The sequence below is a fragment of the Sphaeramia orbicularis genome, chromosome 17, assembly GCF_902148855.1.
Source record: "Sphaeramia orbicularis chromosome 17, fSphaOr1.1, whole genome shotgun sequence".
NCBI classification, from domain to species: domain Eukaryota; kingdom Metazoa; phylum Chordata; class Actinopteri; order Kurtiformes; family Apogonidae; genus Sphaeramia; species Sphaeramia orbicularis.
In genome coordinates, this window is record NC_043973.1 from 41962039 (window position 1) to 41976142 (window position 14104).

Consider the following 14104-nt stretch of genomic DNA (forward strand, 5'->3'; position numbering starts at 1 on the left):
TAAGAGAGATAGAAGGGACGGATGGCAAGAGAGATGTAAACGGAAAGAGGAACAGGAAGGAAGAAGACGGGAAAAAAAACAAAAAACAGAAGAAATGGAAATGGCACTGACCGAATGTTCCTGTCGTTGTTCAAGAGAAATCTGCCCAAGATATTCACTGCCAAAACCTGTGGAAGTAAAATGTGTCTGCATTTACTACTCAAGCAACATCACTTACTGGACACTAAAGGAAATAAAACTGTTACAGACTGGGTTAAAAATCATCCTCAACCCTCACCCTGAGGCCACTTTCTGACTTGATGTCCAGCACGGTGAGGACAGTCTCATACAAAACAGCATTGCCCACAGTCTTAGTGCTGTCGGTGTTGGTTGCCACCTGTACAGCAGGTCAAAAAAAGACACACACAAGTCAAATCTGTGACATTTTAAAGAATAAACAAAAAGGCTGAACAATCACCTACACGAGGAAAGTTAAACTTTGGACTGAAAACAAAAAATAGAACAAACTGGATCTACTGCCTTATGGTTATTTGTCTTCACCATAATGCCATGTCGCAGTGACATCCCTGGCTACTTCAAGTAATAACATGTACTTAAAAATAATCAAATATAAGTTGTCATTGTAATTTCAAAAGGGAATCTTCAATTTGATATCTTCACTTAGAGGCTGGAAGGAAGGAATATTACATCAGGAGGAATTTTAGGAGTAGTATGATAAATAATGGCCTAAAAGTGCTTTAACGGAACATTATGAGCTTTTGGAAATTGGTGCCAGGTACAACAAACCCCACCCCTTGCACGTATTGTATCTTACTTATACTCCCTCCCACCATCCATTTGTAACAGTGACTCTCTCCCCACATTCAAATCCAGACTCAAAACTCACTTTTTCAGAGTAGCCTACCCACCATAAGTTTTACTCTCCATTTTACATCTTCATTTCTATACATCGTAATTATTCTTTTATTCATTTGTTTACTTCTTTGTATTTTATGCATTGTCTGATCTATCTTGTTGTAGTGTCCTTGGGTGCCCTGAAAGGTGCTTACAAATAACTTTCATTATTATTTTTATTATTTTGGCATGAATCCAGCTGATGTCATCATGTCTATACGTGTGGTTATGGCTTTATGTGCCAAGTAAACTGAAACAAAATTGATATTTTTATTGACATTTGAAATTCTGTCCATTATAAGTAAATGGGAAAAAAAAGATTTTAAAAATGCATAAAAAATGTGAACTTTGACCTTCTGTTCCCTAAATGTAATCACATTTATTCTGGGTCACTGGCAATCTGGTATGAATTCAACCACTAGTTTTGCTGCTAGAGTCTTAGCAATCAAAAAAACAAACAAACTGAATCCAAAACAATACCCCTTGCCTCCCTGTTGGGGGGTGGGGTGGGGGGGTGTTATTATCATTTTGTCCTTTTACATGATATCTCTGCGAATATTTGCAATAGTCTGATTTTCATATCACTAGGTGGAGAGGTGAAGCATGCATGGTTCAAGGATAAAACCATGAAACAGATGAAAAGGAGGAAAACAAACACCATAATTTGTAGAGCAAAAAAGGGTCGACTATTAGCCTCTGTGTATCGTCTGTGCTCTCCAAGTGCCCTTCTACTTAGCAAATTAATTCTTGAATTATGGCATTTTTGTGGAGTCAAACTGACCTCCACATTTGATGATTAAATTCTAATCTTAATTCTTGGGTGCCTAGTTTGCAGAAATTTGCTCGTGGTGTTCCTGAGATATCTCGAAAATGGGATGGAAGACTGACAAACCGAACACATAAAAGCTCCGGTCGTCACGAGTCGTTGATGTTGAGGCATAAAACAGAATGTTAACAAACACATTAAGAACACTTCACATCTGTGAGGGTGCACACTGAACCTGAGCTAGTAGGTCATTCATGGCGTCACTAGCTGCTTCATTGTTGTGCCCCAGGATTCTGAGCAACCTCAAGATGCGCACCTGGAGGCGAGAGAAAAATCACTGATCAGCAAAAACACGAGGAAGTTATTTGTGTTGTAGCTGGAGAAGTAAAGGAAAAACAGCACTGAAGAAATCCTCTGACTAATAACTGTGCAGTTTTGTGGTGCAATGATGTTTATGTTATTTATTGTTTATTCTAGTGTGCAATGTTTGTTTTCTTGTTGTTGGTAATTTAGTTCTCTTACCACTGCTTATTGTTACTATTACTATTATTATTATTACTTACATACTTATATTACTTGTTACTTATATATTGTTGTTATGACTACTATCACTGTTATCACTTTATTCTAACTTTTATCATGTGATTATTAAATGAGATATAAATACAGGGTTTCTGTGGGTCATTAAAAAGCATTAAAAGTCATTAAATAGATTTTGTGAAAATTAAGGCCTTAAATGGCATTAAAAACCCATTAAATTCGATGTTCACAGGCATTAAAAAATTTAATACACTTGACTGAAAAAAAGCATTGTTATTCACAATTTATTATGATTATATAAACATTTAATAATTTTGATCGGAAGTATAGTGAAATGATTGACAGGCAGAACCCTTTAATTGGCTACTGTTTACAGCCGATGAATGCAACGTGCTGTGAGCGTGCTCATGCTGTGGCAAAATAGAGCAGGGAATATTAGCAAATGTCGGAAAAATGGGAAAATGCAAGTTTCAGCAGAAATGGTTGGAGGAGGAACTCTTCAGAACCTGGTTAAAGCCCGTCGAAGGTAAACCATCATGTATATATAAAACTATACACAAAACTGTACCTGCAGTTGGACATGGGCATTAAATTTGTTTTAAAGTGGCATTAAAGAGGGCATTAAAAAGCATTAAATTAGATATGCTGATACCTGCAGAAACCCTGAAATATATATTACTACTTTGCCACTTGTTTCTACTTTCTTTCCCCATGTGAAATTGATGAGGTTTTTTTTAGAGATATTGTATTGCTATTTTCTTGTGTGTGTACATTCAGTGTTGTGCTGTTATTGGAACTTCAATTTCCTGAGGGCTCTACCCAAAGGATCAATAAAGTGCTATCTAATCTAATAAAGAAAAAAAAAAATCAGCCTACTAGGATTTTAGAAAGTAATTTCTAAGCCTCCTAATATGTGCCTGGCTCATTTTACAAAGAAATTAAACATGTTGACTTTAAACATAATTAGAAACACATGTAAAAATCCAGTCGATCAAACATTATTGAAGTGCTCTACTGGAAAGTCAAACAAGTTTTCACTAGAGATTTAAGCACCGTGAGAGTAAAGAATCCTGCAAACACAATTAACAAAGGTAATATGAGTAAGACGCAAAGACACTAAATAAAGGGTGAATAGAAGAAAGTAGAGGTGTGACTGTGGATTAAAAGTGGGTGTGGCTGTAGTATAGACCAGACCTGTAGGAAGGGATCGCTGATTCCTGCTACGTCGTGCTCTGGAGAATAACCTGAAATGACCAGACCCTTCATGATCTGAACCAGATCTGGCACCGTCTGGGATAAAAACAGCACAAATACATGAATCAACTGTGTAAAGACACTGAACTCATCAGAGCATGAGTGAATGTTTCCTGTACCTTCCTGAAGCGCTCCAGTGCTTCTGGATTGCGCTCACATAGTTCAGTGATGAGCACAACAGCACCGTGTAACACACCTGGATATAAGCCGTGACAAAATAGTCAGTAAGGGAACAGACTGTCCATAAGATCATGTACAGATGAACCATTTAGACCAACGGACCGTGGTTCTTCTCAGACAGGAGGGACCGGGCAGCGGGGGCAAAAAGTTCTCCCAGGTCATGGACTTTCCTCACAATGTGAACAGCACAGAGTGCAGCCTGGATGGACAGACGTGAAAGACTTTAGGACCAGAACATTTCTAGAACACTAGAACATTAACATAACGTAACGTAACATCGGAACATGAGTGTTATGAACTGATGCTGAGCAGGAGGACACAATCTAATTACACAATAAAACCATAAAGTAAACTATTTTACAGTACAATTATTTTGTATTTAACTTGTTCTTTTCATAATAACTCCATTATTATTGCTCAATAAAAGTTCAAAATAGAAGATTTTTGTGATCCATATATACACTGACTTAAATTAAATATTATTTCTGTAATTTACATTTTATTGGTTCAATATAGACATGTCTATTTTGCCATTAGTTTTTAGTAACTCCATTACAAAGCTAACATTGGTCACAGTTGCCTACACCCACAGTACCGCCATACAGTGATTTATACTATATGTTGAACTTATTGTTTTACATGACAGGCCTTACACTTGTCTCTGAGCTCTTCAATGCCTCTCTTGTGCTCTTCTACAGCTGTGACAGTGTGCAACACTAGCACCATGAGCTAAGAAATGTAATTGAAATATTATTGTGTGCTTCCATTTCCGGGTATCTGCAGATTTAAGGAAGCCAAATTCATGACTTTTGAAGACATTTTTGATCAAATTTAAGACCTTAGATTCACATAAGTAACAGTCCAACTGGCCTCACAGTTATTGGCTTGAACCAGTCTTAACCATGTTTGAATTATTACATTTCCATTTCTCCATGACTAATGTTTCTGATGCTAAAGTGGATACCTGAACCCCTCCCATCTCTGTTATGTTAAAATGATCAACACTGATCAACAAATGACAAATTCTTTCCAAAGATTTCCAAAGCAAATATAGCAAAATCTGTAGAATTTTTAAGATCTTCAAGATTAACGGATTAATGATCAATTCTGACCATAATTCAGGCCTTAATTTAGGACAATCAAGACTTTTTAAGAATCTGCAGACACCCTGTGTTCATATGGATACAAATACAGTCGCGGAAAAAATTATTAGACCATCAAAAGTCATCAAAAACAATGGTTATGCAATCAAGTACTAACTCCTGTGTGTATCATGTGACTAAAACAGACACAAAAGAAAACATGGAATGCATAAAAGCACTGTTTTTGGCAGTACAATGCCATAGCTATTGATGTAAGAACTGAAGTGATTTTGGTTATTATCAAGAAAACCATGGAAAATGGCTAGATAACAGCTCTGAAATTAAACTCTTATGAGCTATTTTTGTTGTTACCATTATATTTGTCCAAACAAATGTACCTTTAGTTGTACTAGGCATTAAAATGAACAAGAAATTGAAGAAAACAAGGGTGGTCTAACATTTTTTTTCCGTGACTGTATATAAATTGTGTATGTTAGAAAATAGAATTCTATTTAGTAAAAACATCTCACGAAAAGGACACTGATATTCGACACAGGTACAAGGTGTGGTCAGCACCTCTACTGAGTGCAGTCTAGTTTTATGCCTGTATGGATTACAGAACCGTCATGTATTATTTCACATTTCTATATCCTTGATTGACTCAACTAAACCCCTTCTAATTCTTCTAATTCATCACATGATCCCCTTGGTCCTCCTTACTCATCACTGCCCTAACCTTCTTCTTAATGTAGGAGTTGGAGGCTCGAAGCAGCCGGTCGATCTCTGGTGCCAGATCCCTGCACATCTCAGCTGAACCCATGCAGGCCAGTGTGCACAGAGCCAGAGACTGCACGTACTGGCTACTGTGAGAAAGATCACTGAGAAACACACACAGAGAAAGAACACACACAGATGACAGAGGAGATATTAATAATTGAATACAATCAAATCTGAGAATGTCTTCCAAACTGACTGCTGTCCTGATCTTTTTAACTGACGCTCCAGGACATTATTTTAACATGTGAAAACCTGCATACAGCTATGTTTTAATCATCACAGATGCATTTAATAAAACATACCCTTTCTCAACCTTTGGATAACTGTCATAACATTTCTACTTGCCTGTATAAAGAAAAATCTTAAAGAACAAATCCAGAACTCAATTTGCAGGCTTTTAACCCAAATAAAGAGACATGATCAATCCTGTTTTAGCCTCTTTACATGTCCTCCATGTATATTTCTGAATACATTTTACTGTATGCACTACACTGATTGCTTTGTCTGTGTTGCATCTCTGACATGTCAGTTCCGTACATACTGGTACAGGCTTAATTTTAGTTCCACAAGCCAGGCTGCAATAAAATAAGAGGACAGAATGTTTGCAGTCACGGTCCTGAGACTCTGGAATGATCTACCCGAGGAAATCAGGTCAGCTGAGTCAGTGATCTCCTTTTGAGACTCATCTTTAAATATACTTTTATCAGAGAACCTTTCCTGGTTTTATTTGAGGTTTAACTCTGTAGGACTTTAATAGGTTTTATACATCTAACTGTATTTTCTGTTTTATTTTGCTCCCATTGGGACGTAATGTAAGTAGGATTTTAAAAACTGTTTCCATAATGAAGTATATTCTTCTTCTTCTTCTTATTATTATTATTATATTACATAGTCAAGACTAGTAAACTGATGCTGCTCTGCAGATGCTTGATCAGCTGTTTGATCATTCTGTGCTGGTCATACTTCTTTATGGAGTTGGTGATGAGCAGGCTGGCGTCCTGCTTCTCATCCAGCAGCATCATGGCTCCCAGGTATCCCACTCGTTTCTCACTGTACCGAGGGCTGGCAATCATCCGAACACACTCCATCTAGACAGAGAAGCCACATCTCCTTTAAGTAGAGTTTCACAGAGATCATAGTGTTTGAGCAGAGTAGGACTGATATCACTGATGCCCTAAAGGCTCTTCTCTTGCTTTAAGTGGAGGTCATGCTGTGCCCAGTGGCCCAGTTCCAGTGTCCACTCTATTAAACACACTAAGTCGGACATGACTATACCACAATTCAGACGATGTTAAGGGATCAACAACAACTCCCAGTGTTGAAATGATTGTGAAGTTAGTTGTACTTTACTTCAGTATAGCTGTTTCATTCAATATTCTTTTATTTATTTGTACCTTTCTCTAACGGCTTTAGTAGCTTTTCAGATTAATCTTCTTTTAAAAACCACATAAATGTGTTGATAAAGGATGAAATATCATTAAGTCATACAAATACTGTTTTGACTGAGGATTTAATGTCTTTTCCAGTTCATTTTATGCCACAACTATAAAATCAGCCTAAGAATAGTTTATTTTTCTTATTAGAGTTTATCTAAAGAAGAAAAAGACTGAACATGAGAACACATACGTTACAATTATATTTCTGTTTGCCTTTTAGACTTTAACACAATCTGCACAAGATACATTTGATTTGACATGAATTAATTTTGAAATTCTGTTTTTTTTTTCAAGTGCTTTGTTATCTTTTAGGACAATTTGAAATGTTTTTAAAATTATGTTATAATACCTTTGTGTTTTGTAAAGCACTTTGAATAGTCTTTCTGTTGAAACAAATTTGCCATGCCTGATATACACATTCAGAATATATACCGATAATGACTTGCCAATAGTATTTAACAGGATGCAAGATTAAAAGAGTGTCTAAGCTCAAAGGGCAGAAAATAGAGAAGAAAACGAGATGACATGACATCTGTGTTCATACAGCTGTTTTTATACAGGTATACATACACAATTATGTAAAACAATGGCTTTTAGCTTAACTATTTACAATGAGGCCATTATGTAACAAACAGATTTACATTTAACCTTTTGACTCAGCGAAATACAGGTATTTTCCTACATTTAATTCATTTGCTGACCATGTAGATGTTCATGAAAGCAGTTAATTCAGAGGTTATTATCGACAGAGAAAACTGAAGAAAACGTGACTTTTTCAGCAACACAAATCATTAGTTGGACATAAAAACAAGCATTCACAAAACAGTGTCATTTGTCAAACTACTTGGGTTTTACTGAGTTCAATGTCACAGAAATTGATGGTGTTTCCAAGTTCACTATGAAGCCTCTAAACATTCAAATTGGCACAAATGTTGTCACTGAATAGCTGAGAAACTGCATTTTACCTGAATTATTTAACTATATTGATAGGATTAATGGTTCAAGACTTATTCAGTATTTTAGATCATTAGATGCTTTTGGTTACTGACAGCTGTTTAGGTCTTTGAGGGCTACTGACAAAAAGATAACTGCAAAATGAATATGGTTATTTGAAATGAATGTCTATCTGAAATGTCTCATAATGGAACTACATAAATAGTATAAAATACAGATGAGAGAAAAAACAAATATGTGTTAGGCTAATAAGTGAGTGTAGATAAAGTTCATGGAGTTCACTTTGTAGACCAAAACCGTTACCATACTTAGAATGCAAACACACTGTATATTCCATCCACATCTTTCTGTTATTTCTCACCCTGCTGCCCTATCACAAAGCCAACCCATGACATGCATTAACTAAATCCCCTCACCTGACCAAAGTGAGCGGGGTAGCCCAGCATGTGCACATAGAGCAGCTTGGCCAGGTTGTGCGACCGTCCACCATTGTCAGCTTGTCTGAACTGCGCCCGGATGGCTGCACACTCCCTCTGGATGACACCACGCTCCTCACACTGCGTCCGGGCCGACCTGATGGCCCGGATCATCTCCTGGAGGGGCACTGATGGAGACATGGCTGTGCAGATCCGCACATGTGTCAAGAAAGTGACAACAGAAACATTACTTTAGATCAGTCAGTAAGTAAAATTAGGCTGCATAATGAAAATGTTTACATCTGCAAAGCATCCTTCAAAACAATGTGAAATACATGAACAATGCAAAACTACATGAAATTTCTTGAGAGCAATTTTCACAGTATTACATTTCAGCTTAGCATTTACACAAGTGCATGAGAACTTAGAGATTACAGTGGCTATAAAAAGGCACAAAATATTTACTTACATGTCTAATATTGTTAAAATTGCACTTCTCCAAATTTCATGTACATATTTCTTCAGATTATTCACATTTTTTGTGAAAGGACAGTTTGTAAATGTAAACACTTTTATATAATTTTGCTTTTTTACACTAAAACAAAGGGATAAATTTAGAGTTGTCAGTATTTATAGGTTATTACTAGTGTGTTCACCCACGGGGATCCACAAGTGCTAGATGGGGTAGTCTGTATACTGTTGTGTATTCCTGCATGCTGTTACGCATTTGTTCAGCAGTCACCGCCAAACTGTTCTAGGCATAGCAACGTGAATGTAAGGCTATTGTATTCCAAAATTACTAATATCTCCCAAAATGTTGGTCCTATCAACTTGCTGTTTTCGCTAGTCTGTTCCTTGACCAAAAATACAGAAGTCAGCTCTTTCTGAATTTTGTGTAAATCCCCAGACACACATACAAACACACGCACACATAGACACCACTTGGCTTTTATAATAGATGATAGTATTTTACTGGTTCAACCCATTTGAGATCAAATTGGCCCTTAATGTGGCCCCTGAATTAAAATGAATTTGACACTCTTGACTGTCAATACCTCAGTTGACAATATTGCATTTCACAAATTCATCCTGCAGTTCCCAACTGGACAATTTGGCCCATGGACCACATGTTTGACATCCCTGCTGTACTGTAGATGAAACACTTAGAATCAAAGCACCAACAGATCTTAATCATAAAAGCTGTGACTTACTACTCTCACTGTCCATTAATTTGATTATTTTCTTGATTAATCGATTAGTTGCTTGGTTAATAACATGTCAGTCTGTGTTTCCTCAAACATCTTGGGCCAAAAGATTTTCAATTCATTGCAAAGGGGAGTAAAAAAAATTCATAAAATATTTAGACAATTTGACCTAAAACGAATCCCTCATGAAAATCAGTCAAAACAGTTGCCAATTATGTGACAACTAATCGACTAATCGTTGCAGCTTTAAAGAAAAGGATACTAAAGATGACAGATGGTGACAGAAACAATAACACAGCTCCTTTTGTAACTTACTTCCTGTATGTAAAACCCTCCAGGTGTGTGCACACTGTTCACCTTTCACTACATTGTTACACATATTTACAAAGGCTCTGCTGTCACTACAACACAACTTCACAATGTGCAACTGTGAAACAATTAAAGCCACTTCTGAAACTAACAGTCTGTAAAAGGTAAAGGGTTACTCTATTCACAGACAGTTGTTTCACTTCAAAGCTGGTTCAACGGAAAGTTACCGAAAATTACAACACCTGTATAACTTTGCGCCGCTATAAACATACCTTGAGTGAAATCTTTTAACTGTGAATTGTCATGAAAAGTCCCACAAACGGTGATGCGGGTGAAACAGCCGGTCAGAGGCTAGCCGACCGACCAGACCGAGCTAACCTTGTAGATGCTGTCACCGGAGGAGACGGAGAGTCAGGCTACAAGCTAAGCTAAGTTAGCATGACAGTCCGTTAACATGAACGGACCGTGCTTTAAAATGACCACGTACCTCTCGGCCGGACGCACACTCCCCAGGGTTAGACAGGTAAACCAGTTTAACCGAGTCCCCCCCCCCTCAGATACTCGGCAGCAGACTGTTGGCTGGATACCACGGTACTATCTGGTCAAACTCAACAAAATAACAGCACAACTTTCTGTACGTACTTTCAAAATAAAAGGCGGGTAGATGTGGCGCATTATTACGTAACATCCAAACACAGGAAGAAGAAGAAGAAGAAGAAGAAGAAGAAGAAGAAGAAGAAGAAGAAGAAGAAGAAGAAGAAGAAGAAGAAAATGTACTATTTTGTTTTTATAGGTACCCCAAAAAGGAAGAAAAACAATTTTTAAAAAATTAATTTATTTCTCTTACTTGCAGTTTTTTTTTCTTTCACAAATGTAAGTTCTGTAACAGAAAACCAAATATTATTATATTTTTTGACAGATGTTGAACTTTATTTAAAGCTTTTAGATAAATCTGGAAACCAGAAGGCTATAAAAAACATCCAAATTTGCTCTGATTTAGACATTGTACTATAATAATTATATAACCCTTCCCTCTGGCAAACATATTATTTTCTTGTTGTATACAGTGTTTGTATACTTTTCTTCACTGAATAAAGATAAAAAGAAGAATACACACACACACACACACACACACACACACACACACACACACACTTATTTATTTATTTATTTATTTATTTATTTATTTATTTATTTATATTTATATATATACATATATATATCTTAGGGCTTCTGTATTACTGAACAACTTTAAAATTCTTCTTGTAGTCACTAATCCAAATTTATCAGCCAATGAAAAATATATCCTTAATTTAATCATTATTTTAGCAAAATATTATCTACACCAAATGATTTGGTTAAAAAGAAAAAAAGAAAAGAAAAACAAAACAAAACACTCCTTTTACAACTTCAGAATAAAAGATCTGAAAACATTGGAACAGCATTGAAAATCTGAAAAAGAAAGACAATAAATTAATACAAACAATTAAGTTATTTCATGGTTTTGGCTGCTTAGCAGACTCCTGAGTGTTGTTGATTTATTGTATTGTTTTTGTTTGTCTTTTGTTCTTGTCTCCTTTTTTAAAAAAAGATCTGATCTATAAATTTGTCAGTTAATTGTGTCATTTTATTGTGTTTGTGTGGAGACTATATGTTTTTCTATTAAGAATTGTTAAAACTTTCTATTAAAAAAAAATTTAAAAATGAAGAAGAAGAAGAAGAAGAAGAAGAAAGCAACAATGAAAGAAGGAAAGTTTTGTTTTGTTTTGTTTTTTTGTTTTTTACAAATTTATTTCAATGAGAAATTCTTACAAAGAAAAAACATCAACATTATGACACAGTCATTGTCGTTATAATACAATAATGCTGAGCAAATCCACTTTGGAAATATACACCATAAAACACAACACTAACAGCTAGAAAGAAAATATAGGAACAAATTAAAGGGAAAAAAAGAAAGAAGGGAAAACATACAATTTGTCAGGGTCAAAGAAAACAGAGATTTTCAAGGATTTACAGAAATTGTCTGCTTTTTCAGATTTAACCAAGTTTAGAGACTTAAAAATAATGAGAGCTCATTAATAAATGAGAGAAGACTGGAACAGTATTTTGAAATCTGGATATGTGTACTTACCTAAGATGGGTATTTTATTAATCAAATTGTTATTTTTTGTCCTGCATAATAAGTCATGAAGTAAAAGAAGACAGACAGAAAGCATATAAAAGTATTTAAACATTATCAGCAAAATGTATTGACACATTAGGGTTAGGGTTACATCCAGAACATCCAGGGCATAATGAAAGCACAGTGTTTTTTTTAAAGTCTAAATAATGAAAAAATAGAATTAGAAGAGAGTACAGAATACATAAGACATAACAGAAAGGCATAACAATGATCAGAAGAAATATTGAAATACGCTGTATAATATTGTACTCATGGAGTACAAAATACTAGATTACTACATTTACCTCACAGATAAGTAAAGTTAGACCTGTAGAAGATTAGATTGGTCTTGTAAAACACCATGTCATGTGTATTTATGTAGGCTACACTACACAAACTGCTCAGTTACATTTCATCACTACAGCTCAGAAAAAAAATTCAATTTCTCAAATAAAGAGTATGTGAGTGAAGACTTGATTTTCTTTTGTTATATATATATGTTATGACCAGGGATGAGTGAAAAAATACTAATTTCACCTTTTGCAATTAGGTGCATAAATGCAAATAAAAACAATTATACCCATGTCTATAATAATCCAGCTGCTCCATGGATTTGGCTGAATGAACATTTTTGTATCAGAATGCAGCTTCCCAGCAGATACCTGATTTGTGTAGAAAATTCAGCAATGCACCTTTCCCACATTAGATTGTATTTTCTCATTGCTTCAAGTGATTCTCCATTCAAGGACTCTTATTTTGGTGAGAGAATACTCAGCCCTTTCATGTGTTTTCTGAATGAACTCATTGTTTCTGCTTCTAAATACAATATGACCAGCCTTTTAGCACAACATGGGTTTTGTGTAGTAACCTCGCAGACTATAAACTCCTCATGAGGTGATTAAAACCACAGAACAACACAAGTGCTGCATAAAAGACTAAGGACATGACCTTGATTTCTCTCCTGATACTTACAGCCCTGAACAGAGCCATTCATTTCAGTTATTTATTGCACCTGCGTGAGCATTGCCTGCTGTGAACTGCCTGCGGCGTGAGACTGTCTTTTATAAGCCTCCAGTCTGTGTGTGTGTGAGCCATCAGGAGCCAGTTAATTAAGAAGCTCTGACAAAATACTTTCAACCTGGGAAAACACGTCCAGAGACATAGCAGGTCTAGAAAATCTGAATTATATATTATAATAGGGATAATCAGTCTGAAAAGGCAGCCATTTTAGGATTTCTAAAGCAGCAGATTGACCATTTATTTGTGGCAAGAGGAATAGGAGTAGCCTATAATGTTTCAGCTATTTCTTCGAAGGAAGTTAAGCATCCCTCAAACTAGAATAATTCTGTACAGCACAACAGTGTAACCTGTGTAACCTCATGTGCATGTGCAATTCCACTCTGTTATATATATGAGCATTGCCTTTATAGTTTTTATCACTATTATTATTTTTTACTTTATATCCTCCTGAGACCCAGGAAAGTGAAAGTTTTGGCTTTTTTTTTTTTTTTTTTTTTTCTCCATTAAACACTTGTCTTGATTGGAAACTGCTTAATGGAATGTTTTTTTCAGATATGTTTTTAAAAAATTGTTTTTATTTATTTATCTATTCATTTTTCAAATGGAATGTCTTTTGCAATGGACAGCATTAAAAAAAAAAAAAAAGAAAAAAGTAAAACTGCAAAACTTGTGTCCCCTACAGAGGACAAAAATGGATTGCTGGGTCTCAGGAGGATATTGTTTGTTTTTTGGCACTATTTTGTTTTTTGCACTATATTTATGCATGCACACTTTTTCTTGCACTTTAATCTGTTGCTGCCTTGACCACTGAATTTCCCCTTTGTTATAAAGTCTGATCTAATCTAATCTAATCTAATCTAACCTAATCTAATCTAATCTAATCTAATCTAATCTAATCTAATCTAATCTAATCTAATCTAATCTAATACATTAATTTTCATTAAACTTGATGGAAGGAATAGCTAGTGACATTACTAAACCATGGCACCAGTTGACAAAGATTATTTATACAGAAGAGAAAGAAAGAACTTTTTTTTTGTGAAATCAAATGCAAATGTTTCTAAATTCATGCTGAAGTCATGTAATTACAATAAATTTTGATTTCAA

At 35.4% G+C, this 14104-nt stretch overlaps 1 protein-coding gene across 1 annotated transcript in view; it reads right to left on the reverse strand.

The window, feature by feature from the left end:
- The window catches only part of ap1g2 (adaptor related protein complex 1 subunit gamma 2), a 30120-nt gene extending 19687 nt beyond the window's left edge, over positions 1–10433 (reverse strand). The window contains exons 1-10 of the mRNA XM_030160268.1: positions 10301–10433; positions 8300–8502; positions 6457–6581; positions 5453–5594; positions 3737–3833; positions 3574–3650; positions 3395–3490; positions 1896–1976; positions 278–376; positions 112–167 (exon numbers count right to left, since the gene is read on the reverse strand). Of these exons, the coding sequence (XP_030016128.1) occupies positions 112–167; positions 278–376; positions 1896–1976; positions 3395–3490; positions 3574–3650; positions 3737–3833; positions 5453–5594; positions 6457–6581; positions 8300–8500 (974 nt within the window). The 5' untranslated portion in view covers positions 8501–8502; positions 10301–10433. The remainder of the gene's footprint in view (positions 1–111; positions 168–277; positions 377–1895; positions 1977–3394; positions 3491–3573; positions 3651–3736; positions 3834–5452; positions 5595–6456; positions 6582–8299; positions 8503–10300) is intronic.
- Positions 10434–14104: the final 3671 nt, after the last annotated feature.